We start from the raw sequence: 23109 nt of genomic DNA, 5'->3' as shown, positions 1-23109 counted from the left end.
TTTCCCTGCTTGTGTATGACGACTCAGAAGTCTTCCTCTGCCTCAAACTTTGCATGAAATTTCTTTGTTTTTTCAAAGGCTTCTGGGAGTTGAGAGCAAAGGCGAAATCTTTTCAGATTTTCTTATGAAAATCTCTGGCGTCTTGCTTTTTTGAGGTTGTGGCATTGCATGTCTTTGGTAAAAAGTTTATGAGTCTTGTGCGAGGTTATTGAAACTGTAAAGACCATCGAGCAACGAGCACAGTTGTTATCATCTGTCTCTTAGCGGTTTGGATTTCCGATTTGTTGCCTCGGATGAATGGATTCAGCTCAGTCCAGTTTGTTCCGATTACTCAGAATGCAACAAACAGTCAGAAATGTAATCTACTGCAGCTTTGCAATCAATTTTTTAAGTGTTTCTAGGCCAGAAATCCCTCTATAGTCTCTTTTGTACTCCAAATCCCCAGTCATCCTAAATGATTACAGTGAATTTCACAGAAGAGATCAAAGTTTAATAATCAGTTTAACCTTTGTTCTCCCCCTCAGTTACATTTTCAATTGTGTAATCAACCTGGACTTAGAAGGCAAATCAACAAGGATTTAAGCTCTCAACTTGAAAGGACAGGTGGTCTCACATAATCTCCATATAAGAATATATTCTGTCAGTTTCTGACTTTTTTTCCCCTTGCCCCCTGTGAATTTTGAGTTTACCCAATGATCTTTACATTTTGTTTCATTAATTTAACCTCATTCATTCAGGGAAGGTCTTACAATTAACCCAGAGTATCAAAATTTAAAAAACTCTTAAGTAGGAAACCGCTTGCTAACCTCTGTACTGCCTTTTCACTGATTAAGCTACCATGTGAGCTACCATTCATTCGTTAGCGTGTCCCTTTATACTGTCTGTATACTGTCTATATAGAATGAATTAAAATACACTTAACTGAATTCAAATGATTACACTTAAAGTACTACTGGCAGACTGCAGCTGGCCATTTTCCGTGCCTTGCAATATCACTGCAGGAGTCTTCAGGGAGTTGCATGGGCTTAATTGCTTAATTATCGACACCTGAAAAGACATCTCTTGGGTAAATTGGTCAAACCATGTTGTCTGTTAAGCTCTTCATGCTTTCATGACAGTGTTTTTCTTATACCTTGATTTTAACTTACATGATGTTCTAAAAATAAAACCCATGTCTTTATTAAGTCGTCTCCATTTCATGTTTCTCTTTGTTAGCACAGTTTGCATCAAATAATTACACAGAACACAGTTTATTCCCTGAGAAAGAAATGTAAATATTGCGTTGAGGCATGAAAGGGTTACAGTTTAATCTCATTTTGTTGTATTGATTACTTTGTGAGGGTACATGCCACTTGGATGGATTTCCTTTTAGGCATAAACTCTTCTGAGAGACTACCACCATGTTTTTATTGACCTTCCTTGCCTCTGCCTCTGTTGATGCAGGAAAAGTATTGAACACGGACCTGCGCCACTACCTCAGTCTGCAGTTTCAGAAGGGCTCGCTGGACCACAAGCTCCAACAGATCATACGGGACAACCTCTACCTACGCACCATCCCCTGTAAGTACACCATTGATGGCATTCATTATACATGGTTTGAATGTACAGTCTACCCTATTTTCAGCGCATGTGCACTTTTGTCCGAAGCACCCTATGGGAACAATGAGGCCGTTCTGTATGCATCTGACAGCTGGAAATATATTGCACGGAAAAGCAGCAGGCCTGTTCCGATTTTATTACGCAAGCCTGAATATGCACACCGCACTCAAATACATATGTACCCTGTCTGCTCCTGCACTGTCAGTCACTCACAGCTCTCTGTCACACACACTACAAAACACACATTTCAGTGTCACCATAGCAACCCGGCCAAGGACATCTCTGTAACCCCCGTGTAACTTATTTACTTCTGTGCCGTATCATCACAATGATCAAAGTCGTATTCTTTCCATAAATATCCCTGCTTTTTCCCTCCCCTTCTCTGCTTTTCCTTGCTGACATTCTACTCAGCGGGGCCATCACCAGCTATTATTCTTTGCTGTAATCAGTAAATAAAAAGGTTGGTACTGTGGACAGTGAATGGGTTTTTGGGTAATAGTAATTTTGACTGAAAAACTGAAAAATATTTATAAGCAATATTAGTCATTTCATTACAAATTAATATATTCCAAAAACATACAATCCCTGTAATTCCAAACAGTGGAAATGTTTCATAATGTCTTCAGGATTTGGACTGGGTTAGTCAAGTAAAATTCGCTTTTACCATGCAGACAGAAACCTTTCATTGGTAAAATGTCACTTTCCAGGAGCTAAGAAAAAGAAGAACACATTTGCAGCCTGACGCCTCTGCATTTTCGAACCTTTTTTAGATAATTCAAAAGGTTTTATAAGCTTGAATGTTCGCCGTTTTTGTTAAATGAAAGCATGGAAATTACCAAAATTAGAGATGAGGCTGTTAGCACAGCAAAGGTGCAAATTAATATCCCGATTAAGGGTTGTGTGGGTTGCATAAATGCAGGCTGTTTGCCACAATGATGGGAACGCCTCTAAAATTAGAAATGCAATTTTATTTCTTTTCTTAAAAGGATTTTTTTGTACTCTATCTGTCTGCATTGCTACTGTAATTTAAAAACAGATTTCCATTTAGAAAATTTGTATTAAATTTATTGTAAAACAGTGAAACACTGATGTTGAATGACGCACAAGGAGAAACTGCACAGAATTTTAAGGCACCAGATGATGTGCTGAAGTGAAACTGCATCGACGGGAGACGTGACTCTGACACGGTGTCTGTAAGTCTGACGTAATGTTTGCACAGATATATTGGCCTAAATATTTACCACGTCATGCTGAACACTGACTCTGCTCAGAGAAATGCCGTAATTGGGTGTAGTCAAGGTTTAAGTCACGTGCAGAGGGACTTCTCCTGAGGCGATGACAGACTCTTAGGCACAGCACTGTCACAAACACGCAGCATCTCAGCACTCGCGCCCCTCAGGGCTGGAAGTTGCTCTGCTTTGTTCAGAGGGGTCATGCAGCACAAGTGTGAAAATTTTCAGAGAGTAAGCTGCTTACCTTTAATATGTATTTTACTTAAGGACGATCCTTCTTCTATCCCTCGCCTCACTCAGTTTCAGAGGTTCTTGTCTTTCTTTGTTTTTCTTTGTGTTTATTCCTCTCATATACCTGTCAGTCATTTTGTGAACTTTGTGAATTTTTCTTCTCAAAACCTGGCTGCACTGGTAGAATCTTGGGTCAGTTACACTCGATGGACAGAAGTTGATTATAGAGCTTTACAAAACTCATTCCAGTAATTTCCCCCCCAGCACTGCTACCTGTCACTCTCACCTGCTCTGCTCTGCACACACACACAACATAACATGCTTGGACTCTTTTCTGTCACCCATCCACACACCCCCAGTATTAACTACCTGTTCAAACACGACGTTGTATATTTTCATGTACCGCGGCGGCGGTCGGTGAGATATTACAGGCTTTGACCACCATTCATCATCCGCAGCCAGTGGGTTCGGTGCATGAGTCTGACTCTCTAATCCCCTGCTTGAATTACTGTCTTAATGAGCAAGAGTCCGGGACTTGCACAGTGACGGCACCGCCATCATTCACTCCCTCGCTCTCGGTCTCCCATCCTTCACCCTCTCTGTTTCACTTTCACTCTTTTTCTGTTTCAATTACCCTTGGCTCCCTTTTTTTTTAAACTTGTTTTTCTCCTTTCAGCTTTATTTACATGGTGGTTTGAATTCATAAAAGCAAAAACATTTGAACCACAACTAATAATTTAAAACAAACAAAAAAAGATCAGTTTTTGCAGTTTATAACCTTGAAATGCTCCAGTGTATATAACCTAGTGTTGGCATTCCAATATCAGGTGCATAAAAACATTTTACCTGTTCCAGAATCAGTTACAGTAGCATACTGTAGCACATGTTATCCTCCATGTATCCAGAATAGCATTACAATATTGAATAACTGGTTGGTTTTACAGCACCAATTCAGTATTTACTCACTGTATACAGAGTGACCACACTGGTATCAACCATACCAGACAATAGTGCAGTGCAACAGCAACACAAGCTGCTTTGTTGAGTAGTGTGAATGGCTTTTTTTTTTAGCCCGCAATACTCTATCTTCTGCTCCCCTGCTGTGTTTTGCAGTTATTTTGCTCTTGCAATTTCACCCTGCAACTCTTCAGCATGGATTCAGCTGGTCATATATTTGGCACAGAAAAGTGAAAAGTTGTGCAATGAGTACTCCTACCCTATAAGTAACACTATGGCATTACAAATGAGGACACATAACAATTCACTGAATGTGTTGAACATGACGAGCTGATGATAAACAAGCACATTTGAGAGCCATGTGTGACAATCATGCTGACAGCAGGCGGATTAGCGGTTGGTTTGTGTCACCATGACAGTGGTCCACTTTAGTTAACTACCACCACACTGCACTACGCTAACACAACTACAGCTGATCTGTGCCATTCTGTTTGTGCAGCCTACTAACACCATAAGGTCAATTCTACTGAGCTTTAGATTTTAGGTTCATAATGCAAGCATTACTTTTAGGCCAGTTATGAAACATAAAACAAATTTTTTAAGAGACAGAAAGAAGAGGACAAGCAATGAAGAGTGGTCTGTAATGGAGGAAAAGGGGGGGAACAGAGACAACACGCGAGCACAGTCTCTGCTGTTTGTGTGTGGTAAATCCCTGAGCCTCCTTGACAGGGTCTTGGGATGGGCTCCATCTCATTTGGACTGTTACGAAAACGCTGGAGGAGGCTCTCAAGTGCTCTGAAGAGAACAAAAAGAGGAGGGTTTTCTAAGAGGACAGAATGCTCAGGGTCACAAGCGGTCCCTTGACTCCCCACCAAGATCAGAGATGGGGAGAAAGAGCTTTATGCCAAACAAACTCTCCGTCTCTCTCTCTCTCTCTCTCTCTCTCTCTCTCTCTCTCTCTCTCTCTCTCACACACACACACGCACACATACACACACACACACACACACAGACTGCACTAGTGCAGGTACATGCACAGACAGGAATGCAGGGATGGATCAACGTGTCATGTACAAATGCTGCTGGACTGACCCCCCCCATTTTCTCATTTCCCAGATTGCTCATCTTCCTTGCTTCCTCTCCTTGTGTCTTAGGTCCTCCCACCAGAGATGTGAGTGGAGGAGGCAAGGAAGGGTTATGAGGAGAGAGGAGTTGAGACAATTAACAAAATAATGCTTTGTTGCCTGTATTTGAAAGTGCAACCAGTTAAATATTATGTTTTACGCAACGTACGTACCTTTTTTAGTCACGCACAAACGGTGAAGGGTAGAAAGCTTGATCTTAAATAACTGACAAAACAGTTATTTAAACAGTCCATCTCTCATGGTTTTTTTTTATATATTCAAGCTGTGAGTCATATCTCTTTTATACACTGGAGGTAAAAAACCACTTCGACAAAGGACACACCTGCCCATCGTCAATTACATCTCCTCTGACAAACCTCCTCTTTCCTCTCTTCTACAAGTGCATTTAAAGAAATGAGACATCCTTCAACGTGGCATACTGAGATTGATTTCCGGGTCACAGGCAGAAGGATGGAGGATAGACAAGACACGGAGCCACAAATTAGAGAAATGAGAAAAGCATTCTGACCTCGCTCTCTGCATGCTAAATGTGGCAACAGCTCATTCCTTGTGCTCTGCCTCCCTGTTCTCCTCATCAACTGATTTTCACAATTTCCCAATAAATCAATACTGGTAGAAGGTAGATAAAGGAGCTGTTATGCATTTACTTTTTATATGGCAATATAGGGTAGTCTGTTTTACAACAAGACATCAGCAGATAGCTAAGTGACAGAGTTTGCCACAGTATATTTTCTCAAAAGGGAATATTCTGCAGAAATACCAAAAGAGTTTGGATTTGTGATGATTCCTTTTGCTTTCCCTGTTCTTTCTTTCTTTCAATTTCAACATCAAAGCCCTAAGCCACCCTTGTTTGAAGTACCATCATAAAACTGTGCACGAACTCAACATGTTAAATTTATGGCCTGCCACTTCTGACTGACTACCTCTGAAGTTCCCATTGTGGCAACCTCGAGTCCAGACGGTTCAGAAAATAGGTCTCAGCAGTTAGACCTTGGAAGACTAAGGTGACAGTTTTTTTTCTAACCAAGATAGACAGGCACACAGCTCTGAACCACTACTCATAACCATAAAATAAAAAGAATAGTTTGACATTTTAGGAAATGGTCATTCAATTTCTAATAAGAGTTTTATGAGAGCGTTGACACCATCCTGAATGTTAAATGCAACGCTAAAGCCAGCAGCTTGTCCGTCATAGTGACAGGAAACTGGCTTTGTACCAAGGACAAATCTGCCTAACAATGCCAGTGAAGTGAAGTTTAGTTTGTATTATAAATGGAGTGTATGCATGTGACTTGTTGTCATTGTCAGGTTTGTAATCAACCAGCAGTTTTAAAGATAAAAGATATTTGGTTTTTAGTATTGGGGGTCAGAATTTAGTGTAAATGTAAACCACCTAAGCTTGGGCACCGGACTTACCTGTCTCATCTGTCTCTTACTCCAAACAGGGATCATCACTCTTCAGGTCACCTCATCTTTGCCTACTCAGTGACTTTGTCACAATACTAAGTAGCTTTTTATTTTTTCAAAAAGACATGTAGCTGCAGATCTAGGAACCTTTTGAACAAGCAGCGCTGTGCCAAAAGCACATGACATAGATCTCCCTACCAAGGGCACATCTCTGAATTTACTTTTTCAGAGATTTCGGAGATGCTTGGTGTGATTTTAATTAAATTTCATTTTATTTATTTAAATCACAACAAAACCCTTCGATAATGATAATAATAATAACTTTATTTATAAAGCACTTTTAAACAAAGTGCTGTACAGCTATTTGAAACTAAAAAGATAAATAAATAAAAGCGAACATAGCAATACAAGTAAAAAACACAATACAAGTTAAAACAGTAAGAATTTTTTAAAAAAGAAGGTAAAGAATTAAGACATGTAGGATAGGGTAAACAAATGTGTCTTCAACTTAGTTTTAAATACCTCCACAGAGCATGCCTGCCTAATATCTTGAAGGAGGAGGTTCCACAAAAATGTGGCACGAAAAGAAAAAGCACGCTCTCCAATTGTCTTTTTTTCTGGCTCTAGGAACCTTTAGAAGGCCAGAGTCCTGAGATTGTAGAGCACGAGATGGAACATAAAGGTGTAAAAGGTCGGAGAGGTATGAAGGTGCCAGTCCATTTAAAGCCTTGTAGGTGAGCAGCAGGACCTTAAAATCTGCTCAAACCTGACAAGGTAGTCAATGAAGAGATCTCAGTATAGGGGTAATGTGCTCAAATTTCCAAGTTCTTGTTCAAATGTGAGCAGCTGCATTTTGCACCATTTGTATGCACAACAAAACCCTTCAATGCACTTCATATTGTATGGTAAAAACCCTACAATAATACAGAGAAAACCCCAACAATCAAACAAGACGATCCACTGTAAGAAAGCACTCGGCAACAGTGGGAAGGAAAAACTCCCTTTTAAGAGGAAGAAACCTCCAGCAGAACCAGGCTCAATGAGGGGCGGCCATCTGCTGGTGGGGAGGGAGGCAGAGCAAAAGACATACTGTGGAAGAGAGACAGAACCTAATGATTAAAAGTAAAGTGTATAAACACAAACCTGAATAAGGAAGAAACAGTCAGTGTATCATGGGAAGCCACCAGGAACTTAGGCCTATTGCAGCATAAGAAAGTGAAGGTTCTGGGTCATCTGATTCAGCCCTAATTATAAGCTTTATTTATATAGTTTGACCAGACAAGCAGCTCCCTTACTATTGTTTACAATACCTCCAGCACCATCCAAAGCACATGCAGCAGATGGTGTTGAAACATTTTCTTGACCTCAGGTTACAAAATTGAAATGAATAAATAGGTCTAACTAACAAAAGGTGAGCTTTAATGAATCCACAGGGCTGATAAAAACAAAACTAGAACCCAGAAAAGCTTTTGAAATATGTGAGTACAAGAAGGTCAAACTGAAGGTAAACAGACAAATTTACAGGGGAACAGATTAAACTGCATAGTCAAAGGAGCTTGCAAAGAAAAGCGTCTGGACTTCTTTAAGTTACTTTAAGTCCAGACGCTTTTCTTTGCAAGCTCCTTTGACTACGATGACCTGGATGACTGAGAACCTTCACAGACATTAAACTGCATACGCACACAGGGCTGACTGGATGCAGGTGAAAACAATCACAGTGAAATTAATGAGGGCAGGACAGGCTACAGCAAATGAGGGAAAAACAAAAAAGAAATACCAGAGATCCACAACTAAAATAAAACAGGAGCTAACAAAAAACAAGACAACAAGGAAAAATAATCAAGTAAAAACTGAAGGGTGCTTCAGAGACCATGATGCCATTTTTTTGTACTTTTTAAACTTTATGTAACCCCAAAAACTGTGTCATTTTGACTTTAGAAGTCACAGCACTACTGTTGCCTTTTTCTTGTGTGTCTAGTGATTTTGTCAGATTACAGTTGTACAATTGTTGCCTTTAATTAAACCAGGAGACACATGTCCTGAATCTTTTATTACTTGCTGTTGATTCCCACTGAAGCTCCAGAGCCTGAGAAAATGTCACTCGGCACAGCCCGAATTTGAATAGAGGAGACTCTCCCCTCTGCTTTAAGCCATGATCCAAATACATTCCTGCTGTGTATTGCTGGGCAATTAACTGCAGTATATCCACTTAACCTTTTTCATTATAGTATCTTTTTTGGAGGGGGGGCTTCCTGCCGTTAGTTTAGCAGTCTCCAACCCTTGTGTTCAAAAGAAAAATATGGCAAGATGCTGCAAAGTTCTGTTTGGATTTGCCACTTTCATTCATCTGCACCCTTAAATCATGAGCGAGCCTTTATTATATTGGCGCAACTGATTCACAATAGCAGGTTTATGGTATATATTGGTGTGGCATCCAGGATGATGGCTTAGGGAGATTCTTGGCAGGTACAACTGTGGCTCAAGTAATTGGGCTACAGGGGACATTTTCGAGGGACCAAAGCCAGCGCCGCAGGCAGACAAGTTGGTAATGAGAAGCAGCAGAGGTTGGCATTCACACACACAATGCAGTGTCAACTGCTTTTGGTAACACAAACTGTGGTATCACGGCAGACTGTAGAAGCAAGCGTCTGTGTTTTGTTTTTTTTCTCCCCAAACTGTGATTTTGCTCCTGCACTGTGCAGTGAAGCTGTCACAGTCCAATTAGGGAGAAAATATGAGTGGAAAAACAAAAGGAAATGGCAACATAAAGTTACTTAATAGGCTATTTGGCCACCACGATCTACAGACCCTTTTCACTACTAATTAGCACAGACTCTACAAGTGCCAAAGAAATACTCTGGAGATGCTGCAGTATATTTCAGTAACATTCCACTATAGTTGTATTGGAATGCCTAAATGCAGTTTATTTTAATGCAACACATGTATACTGTTGCTGAACAGATCAACAGCACACTTAGGGTATATTTGTATTTAATTCAAAATACTTATGTTAATTTCTTGCTGATACTGTGTGTTGCTGTTGCTGAATTCAGAAGTGGTAGAAGTGCTCTTGCTTGGCATTGTGAGAGCATATTCACTTACTAAACTTTTTTCTGTGTTGTAGTTCTGTGTAGTATCGTTTCTGTGTTTCCCTCATCTCCCTTTTCGGCTGCAGGGCTACTCGATTTGCTCTGGTTTCCTCTTACACTGAAATGGGGCTTATTTAAAATTTCAGATTGAATGATTTTCTGAATATAAATGACTGTTTTATGCAAGCCCCCTACAGACTGGTAATCTCCAGGGTTGTTTCCTCATCTCCCTCTTATCCTCAACCCTCTGCCCTTCCCATGACCCTAGAAAGGATTAACTAGGAAGTATCTGCTCCAGAAGCATGACTGACATTCGTTTAGGTGAGAGAAATGTCCATGAAATGCAGGATTGATGACTGGTGGCTGTGTGTCTGCTTTGTTTTGCCTCTCATGCTACCAATTACTGCTGTCCTACCTTCAACTCTTGTGGTTATTTCAGTGGAGTTTACAAGTTTGGTGACACACCACCTAATTAGCCTTGAGTGCAATTGTAGCACATTCCCACTTACTTATTCATGGAATACAGTTTACATAATCCCCATGCTAATGTAATCATTTGGTGTCCATTTTTTTGCCTTGCAGATAATCATCCTCGAAGAAAAAAATTCCCATCAGTACTGAAGTAGACTGTGGCTTCCCCACAGGGGCAAAATATGCACTCAGAATTGCCTTGTGTCATTTGCATTCGAGTTGCCCTCTGTGGCACTGAGTGAACTTAACCCACACCAGGGGGCTACAAATCCCATTGCTTCCATCATAATTCACATCTCTAATTTGCTCTACTGATTTCTGCATTTCAGCTGTAGCCAGTATATGTGCCAAGAAGCTTCCAATAAGAACTTGTTAGCAGAGGCTGCAGTTACTCACGGAGGATTAAATGAATTAAGCCCTCAGTGCTCTACAGGCCTTCATCAGTTATCCATCTTTCACAAGATGGTACCAAGGTCTCTTTGGATTTTCATTCCAAAAAGAGATATCTGCTCTTATCAAATATGTACTGCAGTCTTATACAGATAAAAAGAAAAAAACGCACAAAAACGGCATCTTTTATATCTTTGAAATCAAGAACAGAGAGTAGAGAGTTGTTTTTATTTTGACTGGTCAATTCAGTTCAGAACCTGTTAGCCGAGAAAATATCTTAATCTCAGTTTCTGTCTCAACTGAAACATATTCTACATTACTGCTTTATCTATACTTGTGTTGACTTGTATGCTTGTGTGTTTTTCTTTGCAGGCACAACGCGGCTTCCTCGAGAGGGGGAGGTGCCAGGCGTGGACTACAACTTCATCAGTGTTGGAGACTTTAGGATCCTGGAGGAGAGTGGACTTCTGCTAGAGAGTGGAACCTATGATGGTAGGCATCACGGTGGCATTAAGAATATGAGAAACCTTTCTGTGTGCATGTCTTCGGCTGTGTGCATTTAGTCAGAGAATATGATTCACACTGACAGCTCTCTACAATAGAGTGAGTGTAAGCTTGCTATTCACAGTCATTATGACTTATAGCCTGCCTTAGTGAAATGTGACGAGCGGGACAAAATGTATTGATCAGTGAAACACGATTAAAGACTTGTTAGAAGTGACAGTCAGAGTAGCAGCAGTATATGCAGCTCTTGATATAAACTGCACTATTCAGCTTCTCCTCTCTATGTGTAGAAAGGGGGATGAGGTATGACGTTTGCAGACCTTAAATTTAAATAGACATAGAAATATTGTATAAATAAGAACAATTTTTTTGTAGCAAGGATTAAATAAACTTTACATTTTCCAGGCACTTTAGGACCTGAAATAGTCAGCAGTCAGTGACAGGTGTGATAGGCAGGAAGGGTTTTTTCTTCTTTGTAGCAAAGCATTCAAAGTGTTTGAGCTAAAGGGTGAATTATAGGCCTTGTGTTATGTATGTTGCAGTGATCAGAGGATAGTTTACTCTGGTTAGACAAATAAAATGTGTCATTAAAATAAAACCTATATTTTCATTTTCAATACACATTACTGAGTTTTCCCGATTGTAATTTCCTTTCTAAGTACTATAATTGACAGCATGTAGAGGAAAAAAACAAAAAAAAAATCCAGTCTTCTTTTTATTTTCATTACAAAATTAATTATTAAACAAAACTGCTGGAGGTTACTGGATGTTCTTACTCCTAAACAACTAAAACATAAAGTGCTCTGCAACTAGAAAGAGATACAGATATTTAAATAAAAAGAGTTGCCCGAGTTTTGCCAGATAACAGGTCATTCATCCTTTTCTCTTTTCAGCTTGTCTCCATAATTAAATCTTTTGATCTTTTCACTGCTCATACTGAAGCTTGTGGCTGGTGCTCAGCTCTGGTTAGCTTTATCTTTATCCACTTTTCCTTTGTCAGATTCTTTAATTCTTTATGAAGCAGAGCAGGTCATAATCAGACATATGGGATGCAAATCTACTGATCACAGTTCTGTTGTTGCATTTTCTGTATTAGACAACTTTTTATTCTTCTAAATTTTGCATTTTGCACGGACAGTCGGTGATTTGCAGAGCTGGAAAGTTATTCCTCGTACTTGAATTAGCCATAACTTGCATGCATGCTCATGAGCATAGTTTGCACTTTAATCTGTGCCCTGCAAGTTCGTACTTCATGTCCGACACTTTTTGCGTTCCCTGTTTATGTATCTGTGCCAGTACCTATTTTACTTTTTCAGTATACACTGCATATACAATAGTGTGTGAACGAGTAGCAGCTGTGGCACCTGTTGGTGACTTTTTGTAAACCAGTCAACATTCTGAACCCACCTGCTGACTTCGCAGTCACAAATAAGGAGGATCCACTTGTGTCCTTACTTACAACTCATGCTTTATTCATGGGATAAATCAGCCTCTTTCTTTCCTCTTTCTCTCCTCTCACATACACAGCCGGCAAGGCCTGGCTTGTCACAAACATTCAAAATTTAAAATGTAACTTTTAGAGCTAAAGAACTGTTTGTTTGTTTTTTTTCTTCGAATGTTCATGTGACAGCGCCTTAAGGAAGTAAACATGTCAGCTCCAAATGATATTTTACTGCTAGTAGACAAGCACATTCATGTTCTTTCCAGTACAGAGTTTACACAACAAGGGATATTTCAGCTTGGCGAACATTTGAATGGTTTTTAAGATTTTTAGCATCTTAGCAACAATAAAACATAAGCTGCTGCCCTGCATTCAGAGGTCTCGTAAAGTCAGACGGTTGCAACGTCTGAAGGGATTGCAATGTTGGATTTCTCTCACATATCACAATGATTATGGCAATAACATGATAATCTCCCCATTCTCTTTAAGCTCATTCTTTCTTAGTGCAAATCCAGACTGCTGTGAAATGCGAGAGGATTTTTCTAAATGTTTGAGGAGCAACCTCTGGTCGCATAAAATGGACAATCCCTTCACCGCTCTCATTCCCATTCAGCTACTTCTTGTGCTTCCTGTGAGATGTAGAATTAAAAGATAAAGTAAAATCCTCATCCAGAGGGAGAGAGCCGTAAGGCTCAGAGCAGCTTCCTCTGGATGTGCACAGGTGCTTTTCTGTTTTTTACCATATTGTGCAACTTTGTCTGCATGCATTTATTGATGGTGAGGTGCGTAGTCTGTCTGGACCTGCTGAGGCAGCTTCTTGCAGCAGTCTGTGAGCCCTGTGATAAGGTGTCATTCCTTCTAAAGGATTTCATCCCCATAGCACAGCTGCAGCAATGGCATTAGACACACATGGACACACATACATTGTTAGCACACAATTCCACATCCTTGAACACAGAACAAATCCTGTCCTTCCTTGTGTCGGAATAGATCATCTAAGAATTTGAAGATCAGGTTTCCAGGGTTACCAAGGCGCCCAAAACCTGTCCTTCATCTATGAGCTGAAGTCAAGTGGGATTTATACCTTTTATAAAGAGTTTGACTGTTTGCAGAAAGAGAGAAATGGGGAGCAAATCGAGGAATATAATATAATAGAGAAAGAGATGTAGTTGACAGGCATACTGAGCTCCTCGTCTCCCAGTGGAAACCCCCTTTGCCGAGGAAGCAGGACAGCCTCGGCTATGTGCAGATGTGAGGATTAGCTTCTCAAAAGTTGGAAGGTTTCAGTATACTACTCCTAAGAGGGAACACTCTGAACACTCTGATAGTGGATGCCCCCTCCTCTGCGCGTCTGCTTAAACTCAGTCAGCACAAGCGATGCACGGCTACTGTGGCAGGGAGTGTTGATCTCTAAGCAGCACAGTTTACTCAAAGGTGGAAGTAATCGGATCAAGGAATGTGATTTACTGCATTTAGTTGTGTTTGAAGCCCAGCCTATTTTCTTCTTTGGAAAGGGGAAAATAAGTTCCTGTGTCCTGTCACAGGCCAGATGGGTTCCATAGTTCTGTGAGGACCTCGTGAATTACCTTAAGTCTGTAGTCATGCATAATAATTGAGCTGTGCACAAGTTGCTTGGCTAATGGGATTCTTAGTTAATTGTAATGAACTCCCTGATGTAATGGCCATTATCTTAATGGCTCAAGAAAAACATTTGTCCTCCACTAAGCAAATGGCTTATGGGAGGCAATGTACATATATTTTTAGCCTAAACAGCCTCTCCTTAACTTATTTGTCACAAAGCTATCAGGGATTGTTCTTCTCTCAAGAAAGACTGGATAAAAATGAGGACACAACACACTTGTAATATCCTTCTAGGATAAGATTGTTTCTGCGCATCCAGTCTGCTCTAAAATTGGTCGGATACAAGCTGGACAATCTATGTTGGTTTTGGTCCCAGGTAATCTGGCAAGCACACATATAAGCCATCCGTGCCAAGCATTCACAGTTAGTTTTTTTGGGGGGGGGGTTTGGTCCCTCCTTGATTTCTGTGCCTCTGAGATCCAGCTGGGGGCACACTTTCAGAGTTGAGCAGAGGAGGCAGTTAAAAACTAAATAGGTCTTTACAAGACTTTTTTCCCCTGATAGATGACCTTTAATATGCTACGAGCAGAATTCTTTCATCTTTTGTCAGCCACTTCTATACAGTTGTTTTAGGGTATATTTTGTGACAATAAGTCAGATTTTTGCAAGAAGTGAAAACAAACATTAAATTGGATTTTGAAGCTGACTGTTTGTGGATTTGGTCTGATGGATTTGTTGCTGTGTGTGTGTCTGTCCGTGCATTTGGTAGGATGAAAGAGTGCTCATAACCTTGTGTAGCTTATATTGCCCCTCACAACTGGAAGCTTTTTTTTATTACCAGTAGCTGATTCCACCACCATGAAATTGCTTGCACACACTTGGAAGGAGTAGGTTCACTCATCCTTGCTCATCAACCTCATCACACAAGGATCACAAGTAACATCGGACAAGCTTCCTTTTTTTTATCAGCTTATAAGGCTTCCCTCCATTTATAATGGCAAATAGTGCCACAAATCTCTGCTGATACACTGCTTTCACACACCTCTACATCTGCGCCACACATTTATCAGGGGCCAAGAGACATGTTAGTAAGTAATTAATCACAGAGGTAGCGTCTGGCTGATAAATGTCAGTGTGTGGCAGGAGACAGGCGGGGATTAGCCAGCAGACCCAATCTTTCCCCGCTATCGCTGTGCCACCCCTGTTAATGAAGCCATCTTTGACAAATGCGGATGGCTGTCGCTTAGTAAACAGTAAAGTTACATGTGAGGAGGGGAAGGGTAGGCTTTTATCCAGCCTTCGTCTTCTTTTCAACCTTCCTGCTGCTTTGAGAAAGATGACCATAGCTGCATTAACCCAGTTTGCCGTGTACTGTTGCTGGCATGCCCGAGGAGATGAGGCCTGGCTCAAGATGGGCTCACTTATGAGGAAGGCTGATGTGGTGCTACTGTATCGCTCTGTAAAGCTACTGGAGTGGCTGTGATATTTTTCTCACAGCCCTCTGTTCTTTCTGGCATGCACGATGCTGTCAGCTTTCCCTCTTTGTAAGCGAGCTATAAAAAGATCTGGAGTTGATAAATGCTGCTCTTACAGTACACTGTTTGTGATGCCTGCATGTTCACGCTTAAGTACATCAAAGGTTCATAATACAATGGTCCCATAAGCAACTGGCTCCAAATGAAAATAAGATCAAGTTTATGGAGGCTAATTAAATAGCCAAAGATCTGCATTTCCCAGCGGTATTTCTCTGTATTCTTTATTTAATCAAATTATATACGATGATTTCGCTGAGTAGGCTCAATCTGACGATCGCTTATTGTAAGTAGCAAGTAAATATATGCCTTTACTAATGGATTACAAAAAAATTAATTTGATAATTTTTCCGTATACACATCTGACAGAGCAGCATTTAACAAACAAATAATCATAATAAATGGCAGGGATTTAAATTAGTATGCACATTATTTGTAATCCTAATGGAGGTTGAATAATTACTTATTCAATGCCTAAATTGAGTTCCACATACTGCTCACTAGCCATACATAGATAGATCACCCCATGAGCTAAATGAGAAAATAATTTAACAAAGTTTTACTCTCTCCTGCGTCTCTTTACAGAGTGCTGTTATCCCACTGAATATTTATAATCCGTAACACAAGGTCTTTCTTCATTATGGAAAAAAAGCAAGCTGAGAGATAGATAATTGCTGTATTCAATGATCAGTGTAATTAGTTGCTGGCAAATTCCAAGTGAAGTGATTTTAATGTAACATGAGTGATGACAGCCCTGTGGTGCGGTTATCAAAGGGAAACAAAGCGGGGGGTTAAGAGACGGAAAAAATATGCAGAGGAATCAGACCTCTGAAATTTGTAAATGGTTGACCTTGAGTGCTGGTGTGTGACATTTAGAGAAATCATTTTTGATTTAAATCACAGAAATTGTGGTGATAGTGGCATAGTGGAGGCCCTGTCTGTGTCTTCTGGCACAGCCAAGTACAGTTTTCTTTCCTTTTGGTCTTTTTGGAATATACTCAAGCTTTTCTATTTCTGGTTACATTATTTTAAATGACTTCTTTTTTTCATTTTCCTTTCCTCTGTAAGGTAACTACTATGGAACCCCAAAGCCTCCGGCAGAGCCCAACCTGGTGCAGCCTGACCTGGTGGATCAGGTGTTGTTTGATGAGGACTTTGGTGGCGAGGTCCCCAGGAAACGTACAACCTCAGTCAGTAAGATGGACAGGAAGGACAGCGCTGTACCTGAGGAGGAGGATGATGATGAGCGGCCACCACTGGTCAATGGCTTGCCTGGTAAGTCAATGTCAAAGCACAAAATGTTAGGCTTCAAAAAAAGTGTACGAAAATAATGTTGCACTACGCTCTCCTGTGCAGATTGGTCGTCTTCGTAATTCATTTTGTCATTTTGCATCTCATTTGTCAGTCAAGATTGAAATATTTTGTACTCCTAGATCAAATGGTATTGCATATTATTTTTCTTAATGAGAAGCTCAGGGGAAGAAATTTCTACTTCCGATTTCTTGCTGTTTAATAATAGTCAGTTTCCAGTTCCGTGTTTAGTTCAGTTCAGTAATACTTGACCCTAAAAGACCCTAGAAAACCCTAAAGCATCAAGAATTACTGTTAAGTCTTTTTTAGAAAGGGACCTGAGGACAGTGAGACCTGATCCAAATGCATTTGACAAAAACAGGCCCAGAAAGAGAGCATTCAACAGGTATTGAATTTTTCATTTCTTTGTTAAATATAATCCAGATTTTTGACATAATGACACTTAGATTGAACTCAGTCTGTGCCCTGTCTGACTTGGTTCCTGAGGATAGATTTGGGTTTCTAGTTTTGAAGGGACCCAACCGACATGTAAAGAACTTTAGGTCACAGTAATATCGCTTTCTAGAAATAAAAGAAATAATGTTATCTTGGACTCTATTTTAAACGTGTGATGTGACAGCCCTGTTACCATTAGCGTTGAATAAACTCCCAGGTCACCTTGAGAGACTCTGATCTAGGAGAGTAGGATACTGTGCATGTGATCTATCAGAACAACTCCTGGGCTCTCTAAGGAGTGAATCTGTCCTTAATGCTTACAAGGAGAGCAGACCTGTAGCAGAAATAGGTTACATGCTACATACCATATCCATTTTTTTTTTAGTAGGAGAGAATTAGGGTTAAGATTGAGGCCAGTCCAAGCTGAAAATATTTTTTACACAATGAAACATTGTTTTGACAGTCTCAGCTCAAGCACTGCTTGCTCAGCTGTACAAGGGATTCACAGAAATCCAGTCTGTTTACACAACTGTTCTGTCATATTGAAATCAAACACAAAACAATGCCCAGACATTCAAGAGTTCTTTTTATGGAAAGCAACCAGTCACAAATGACTGCTCTGCTACAGCCCACAGCTGTGGCAAAGAAGTCTCAGACCAACCGTAGATGGAGAGAGTTATGGTCGAATGAAAAAAGAGGTTAATGGAAAATGTGAGCTCTAAGTCTCTGAACTCTTCACTGCAGCTTCCTCCATCATTGCTTAGGCTGTCCTTATCAACCACAGTCCTTCTATAACCCATCTGACTCGTATCGTCGAGTGGGCCCTCACCCTGCTGTGAACCTTACTGATGAGCTCTCCTTCAGGCTTTGCCCTCAGGCTGGTTCTCCAAGTGTCTACATAGCTCGAGCACATAAAGCATCTTCAAACATGCCATCCGCACTTTGTCTTCCTTTAAAAATCAAGCTCAAGTGTGTGCATTTGATTAGAGAGGCAAAAGAGGAAAGTGTTTTAGAAGCTGTAAATAACCAAAATTCGAATGCTGCTGAAGGGCTCTGTAGTTGTTTCTTTTAGCAATTTATAGGCAATATAAAATTCAGGTGGAATGATCTTTAGGAAATGCATCCCCCCAGAAATGCTTTTATTGTGATTTGCGTAACATCTTTTGGCATTATCCTCTATTGTGAGGAGGGTTAGCGCCACATAAAAAGAAAAGGATGAAAACCAGTTATGTTTCAATGCTTTATAACCATCTTCTGAGGAAGGCATGGAGTGCTAAGTGAATTAACAGAGCCTTTGTTGTATGTTTCGTGTTCATTGGCAAGCAGTTTCTCATTAAAGGGGAGTGTCTACAAATGTAATGGAATATATTTTATGTGCAGTTATAAAGTATAATCAAAGAGAAGAAGCCTCAGGGTTCAACTGGCCCTTTCGATGTGAATCCCTGCCTCTATCATTGCAACCCACAGGAAATATACACATACATAGGCACAGACTTTTCCTCACACACAGTTTGCTCAGGCAAATCTAAAACTGCCCTTTGGCGAAGACATGCAAATCCTGTGAGCGACATGGAATCGCCAATTCCCTGCAGCAAGCAGGAACACAGGACATAGGTGTTCCTGCAGGCGAACCTTCTACTCTCTCTGCCTTGCTTTCACTGTCTTATTCCCTTTTTAATATATCCATCCTCCAACGCTCTCCAGAGCACAAAGAGGGGGCAGACTGGAGGAAAGCAGTGCCCAGCTACACTCAGTCCAGCAGCACCATGGACTTCCGCACATGGAGCTCTCTTCCTCGTGACGACAGCTTGGAGCCCCTGCCTTTCAACTGGGAAATGGCTTATACTGAGACCGGCATGGTCTACTTCATAGAGTAAGTGAGACGTGAGCTGTGGCTCAAAGTGATAATGTCTAATACAGGGCTGATTAGAAATTGCACTTTAGTTATTTTAGTTAATTTTATAGAGTTTATAAAACATAATTACACATGCTCTCAGTCCTGGATTATCAGGCAGTGCATCCTCAAATGTAAGTTATTACTCATTAACCCACAAGTTGCCATATATGCTATGTCATTCTATGCTTCTCAAACATTGTTTATTTAATGCTTTTTGCAAAACAAAATATAATTAAAATAACAATTAACTGATTCAGCCCACAAGAATTGTTGTGTGTTGCCTGTGGCCAAAACTATTAAAACCACATCAATAAGTCACAAATATTGACCTTGGTGAAAAGTTCAAATATGTCAGGGCCACTTACACCAGCCTGCTGCCATCAATACTCATTAGCACAACAAATGTGTGTTGGAACTAATACACAGAAGAAAGTAGTCCCAACAAATGCTAATATGTGATCAGTTATTTTAGGAAATTGCTTTGCTTGTTTTGTGAGGTGCTGTTGAATAAGATAAATCATAAGAAGATGCTGCCGCAGGTTAATCTGCTGATAGCTGGTGCAGTGCAGTCTGGATGATGAGGTTTGAAATGTGGGCCGACTGACAACCGGAGTGTTGTTGCTTATGTAAATTATCGCATCTTACAGCTACAGTGAGGTATGCTGCTAAATGTTATGGTAACATGAAAGTGTTGTGTGTGTATCAATTGTCATACGTTTTTTTTTTTATATTTGCTTGTTTCTCATTTATCCATAATGAAGGACACATCAGAGAATCAGAGAGACTTTATTAATCCCAGAGGGAAACTGAGTTGTCATAGCAGCAACTACACAACAAACATCAAGCACTCGTATAAAATGAGTGTAGAAACAGAGATATTGGTAGATAAGTATAGAGATATAGGTATAAATATACATATAAATAGAAAAGTACAAGTATGTCTGCAAAAAGTTCAAAAAATATTTCTGTCAGTTTCAGCAGCGATATTAGGTTTGATCCTCTGTCTGATGATGAGTTGTGTAGCTGAGATCTACACCTCATTTCCTGTCACAGGAAAATTAAACCATAACAGCCTGACAACAGCATAAAAACAACTAAAAAGATGAAAATGTACACAACTGTCCTTTGTTTGGATAGATAGATAGAACTGTATTAATCTCTCAGGTAGATTCCTCTGGGAAATTCAGTAAACTTAACAGTAAAATTCAGTTTAATAGTAAACTTGCAATATTTCTAGGCCTCACAGTGTATCCGATGTTTAAAAAGACAACTTAGTAAAGCTAAAAAACAGACCTTCTCTTAGGGTCTGTAAGTGTGTGTGTTCACGACTTTGTGTTTTATTCACATTTTGCTCTAAGCTACTTGTCTCTGAAGATATCAGAAGACCATTGTGATTTTCCTGCTGATTACACACTCCAGTTGTTTAACACATTTGAGGATAAATGAGTTTGTCATGTTTCACATCACATGTTTTTTTTTCTCCCCTCTGAAAAGGCCACCTAACCATAAACACTGTAATCTGACAGCTGAATATAAAGCAATGGATCAGATGTTTGCTGATAAATTGAGTAATCTTGTGCACAAGAGCATGTTACACGGGAGAATACGGCTGCCGTTTTTCCTGCTGTGATACATCTTTTTTGTTGGCTGCTTGTGCTTCAGCAGTGGTTTCCTTGTTTTCAGAGGTCTTTACTGACGATATTTCCTGGCTTTTATTTTTTTGCACTCTACAGTCACAATACCAAGACAACCACGTGGCTGGACCCCCGCTTGGCAAAGAAGGCAAAGCCCCCTGAGAAGTGCGAGGATGGCGGTATGTATACTCCTTTGCTCAGCTGGTTTTCTGAGGCGTACACTCATTCCATTAAATACTGCACATGCTTTTACACAGGGGCATACTTACATTGTATATGCCCTACATTACATGAGCCATCACTTCTCACCCTTTCTCACAATGAATCAAGCAACCAACCAGGATGAAATATGAATGTTTGACTTCTCTTTGAAATGGCACATCACCTAAGAGTAACCTTAAGCATCGCAGTGCTAAAAGCAAATTTTTCAAAAATCTAGAGCTGGAGTCTACTTTGAGGATTTTCAGACGTGCCTTTTTATCCTTAGGATATAATGTGGGCTTAAGTGCAAGCATAGACAGACAGCAGCCACGGCTGAAAAAGTGGGACCCTTCCAGCTTGTTTTTAATGGATTTTTACAGGCAAACGGAAAGCTAGTGAGTGTTTTTCTTCTGAAAAGCAACTCCAGTGCACTTCCTTGCATTAAGAGCACGGGAATATGTCTTCTAGATTATTATGGCAGTATTTTCATACATATGTTCCGATGCTAAATATTCCAGTCAGGGGGGGAAAGATACACTGGTAACTACCGCTGTTCCATAATGCCAGATAGATTCCCAGACCTCTGCAAAATATTGCGCATACTTGTCCCCTTTCCTTCTATCAGTCTGTTATCTTGTGAGTACCCAATTTGCATCTCCACCGCACAATAGCACACTCTTTTCCTTTTGCAGAGTTACCTTATGGCTGGGAGGAAATTGACGATCCACAGTATGGGACATACTATGTTGAGTAAGTAATGCTGATGTATCTCATTTCCTATCACTCCAGTTGTCATCATCACCACCAGTGCCAATTGCTTTGTCATACTTGTTCGTCTCAGATGCACATAACACACAAGCGTATTTTACCAGCTTGGTCAGTGCACAAGTGCATATTGCACAGCTCTGTGTACTTGAGCGGTGGGAAAATGTAAAGTAATATTGTCTAAAATAAACAAATGGTTGTAGCACATCTTGGGTGAGAATATTCTGAATTATGCAACATACCGAGAGAAAGCCTTTACCTGGAGAACACTTGAAGATTTTGATCAGGATTTTCACATTGTTTATCGGTGGGTGGCAAAATGAAACTCTGCGGGTAACATTGCAGTGACCTGTATATGAACACAAAACAGATTTTTCTCTCATCGCATTCTGTCAGTGTTTGTGTGTGCTTATAGAGTCTGTGTATTTGTCATTGCATATTGTTTGTATATTTGTCTGTGTGCTAAATGTGTATTTGTCATCAACACCCCGGCAGGAAATCTGTGAAACACAGCCATTGTAACAGCAGTAGAGCGAAATGGGGAGATTTTGAACTAGAATGCATGGAAGAAGCGGCGTGGGGGTTGGAAGACGAGGTAGCAATCTGTTGTGTTGAAAAGAAAATGGGAATTCTCGCATTGTTTTATTGCTCAGAAAGCATATAAACGCTCCTAGGTAGAAGTGACATGAGAGAGAAACCTGCACTGTTTGGACAGGGAGTCAATGGCATATAGATGGAGCTTGTACCTGCTAGTGTTTAGCTTGAAATGAGCTCACTATGAAGCAATGGCTCTTGTTTGTATGCCAGGGGGACAACAGGCTGTTTACCTTGTTGTAGGGGAACAGGATGTTTCTGGCAGTCAGGGGTTCATTTCCTATAATATTAAATGGCTAAAAGCCATGGTACTTTCCCCCACATAAAGAGGAGGCAAGTCAGAATTTACTGTATGTGTGCTGTGCTTGTGAATTTGTTTACTGGCACCACTATAGCATCCCTCTATCAGAAAATTATACTTCCTCTAAAAGGATGGTGCATACATAATTAACTGCAGAAAAATGATGCAGTAAGCTCAATAAGTGAGAGATTAGCATGTCTATGGGTGTGCGTGTTTGGATTCCAAGTCTCTTCTCACAAACCTGAACCTCTTTATGTTACAGCCACATCAATCAGAAAACCCAGTTTGAGAACCCTGTCCTGGAGGCAAAGAAGAAGCTGAGCCAGGAGACTGCAGCGATCCAGCAAGCCGCCGCAGCACCTTCTCAAGGTAACAATGCAGAATGCGCCCCC

The 23109-nt window shown here is 40.4% G+C and overlaps 1 protein-coding gene across 2 annotated transcripts in view; it reads left to right on the top strand.

The window, feature by feature from the left end:
- Nucleotides 1–23109, top strand: part of magi3b (membrane associated guanylate kinase, WW and PDZ domain containing 3b) — a 128326-nt gene that overhangs the window by 86543 nt on the left and 18674 nt on the right. For both annotated transcript variants that reach the window (XM_084929242.1, XM_084929243.1), the window contains exons 2-8: nt 1444–1560; nt 10894–11013; nt 16648–16854; nt 19030–19198; nt 20956–21035; nt 21750–21807; nt 22980–23086. In XM_084929242.1, coding sequence (XP_084785368.1) covers nt 1444–1560; nt 10894–11013; nt 16648–16854; nt 19030–19198; nt 20956–21035; nt 21750–21807; nt 22980–23086 — 858 coding nt within the window. The remainder of the gene's footprint in view (nt 1–1443; nt 1561–10893; nt 11014–16647; nt 16855–19029; nt 19199–20955; nt 21036–21749; nt 21808–22979; nt 23087–23109) is intronic.

This window comes from Perissodus microlepis, chromosome 5 (genome assembly GCF_051167445.1).
Source record: "Perissodus microlepis isolate ML-2025 ecotype Zambia chromosome 5, ASM5116744v1, whole genome shotgun sequence".
NCBI classification, from domain to species: domain Eukaryota; kingdom Metazoa; phylum Chordata; class Actinopteri; order Cichliformes; family Cichlidae; genus Perissodus; species Perissodus microlepis.
The sequence above is the reverse complement of the archived record's forward strand: the minus strand, read 5'-3'. Positions and strand labels throughout refer to the sequence as shown.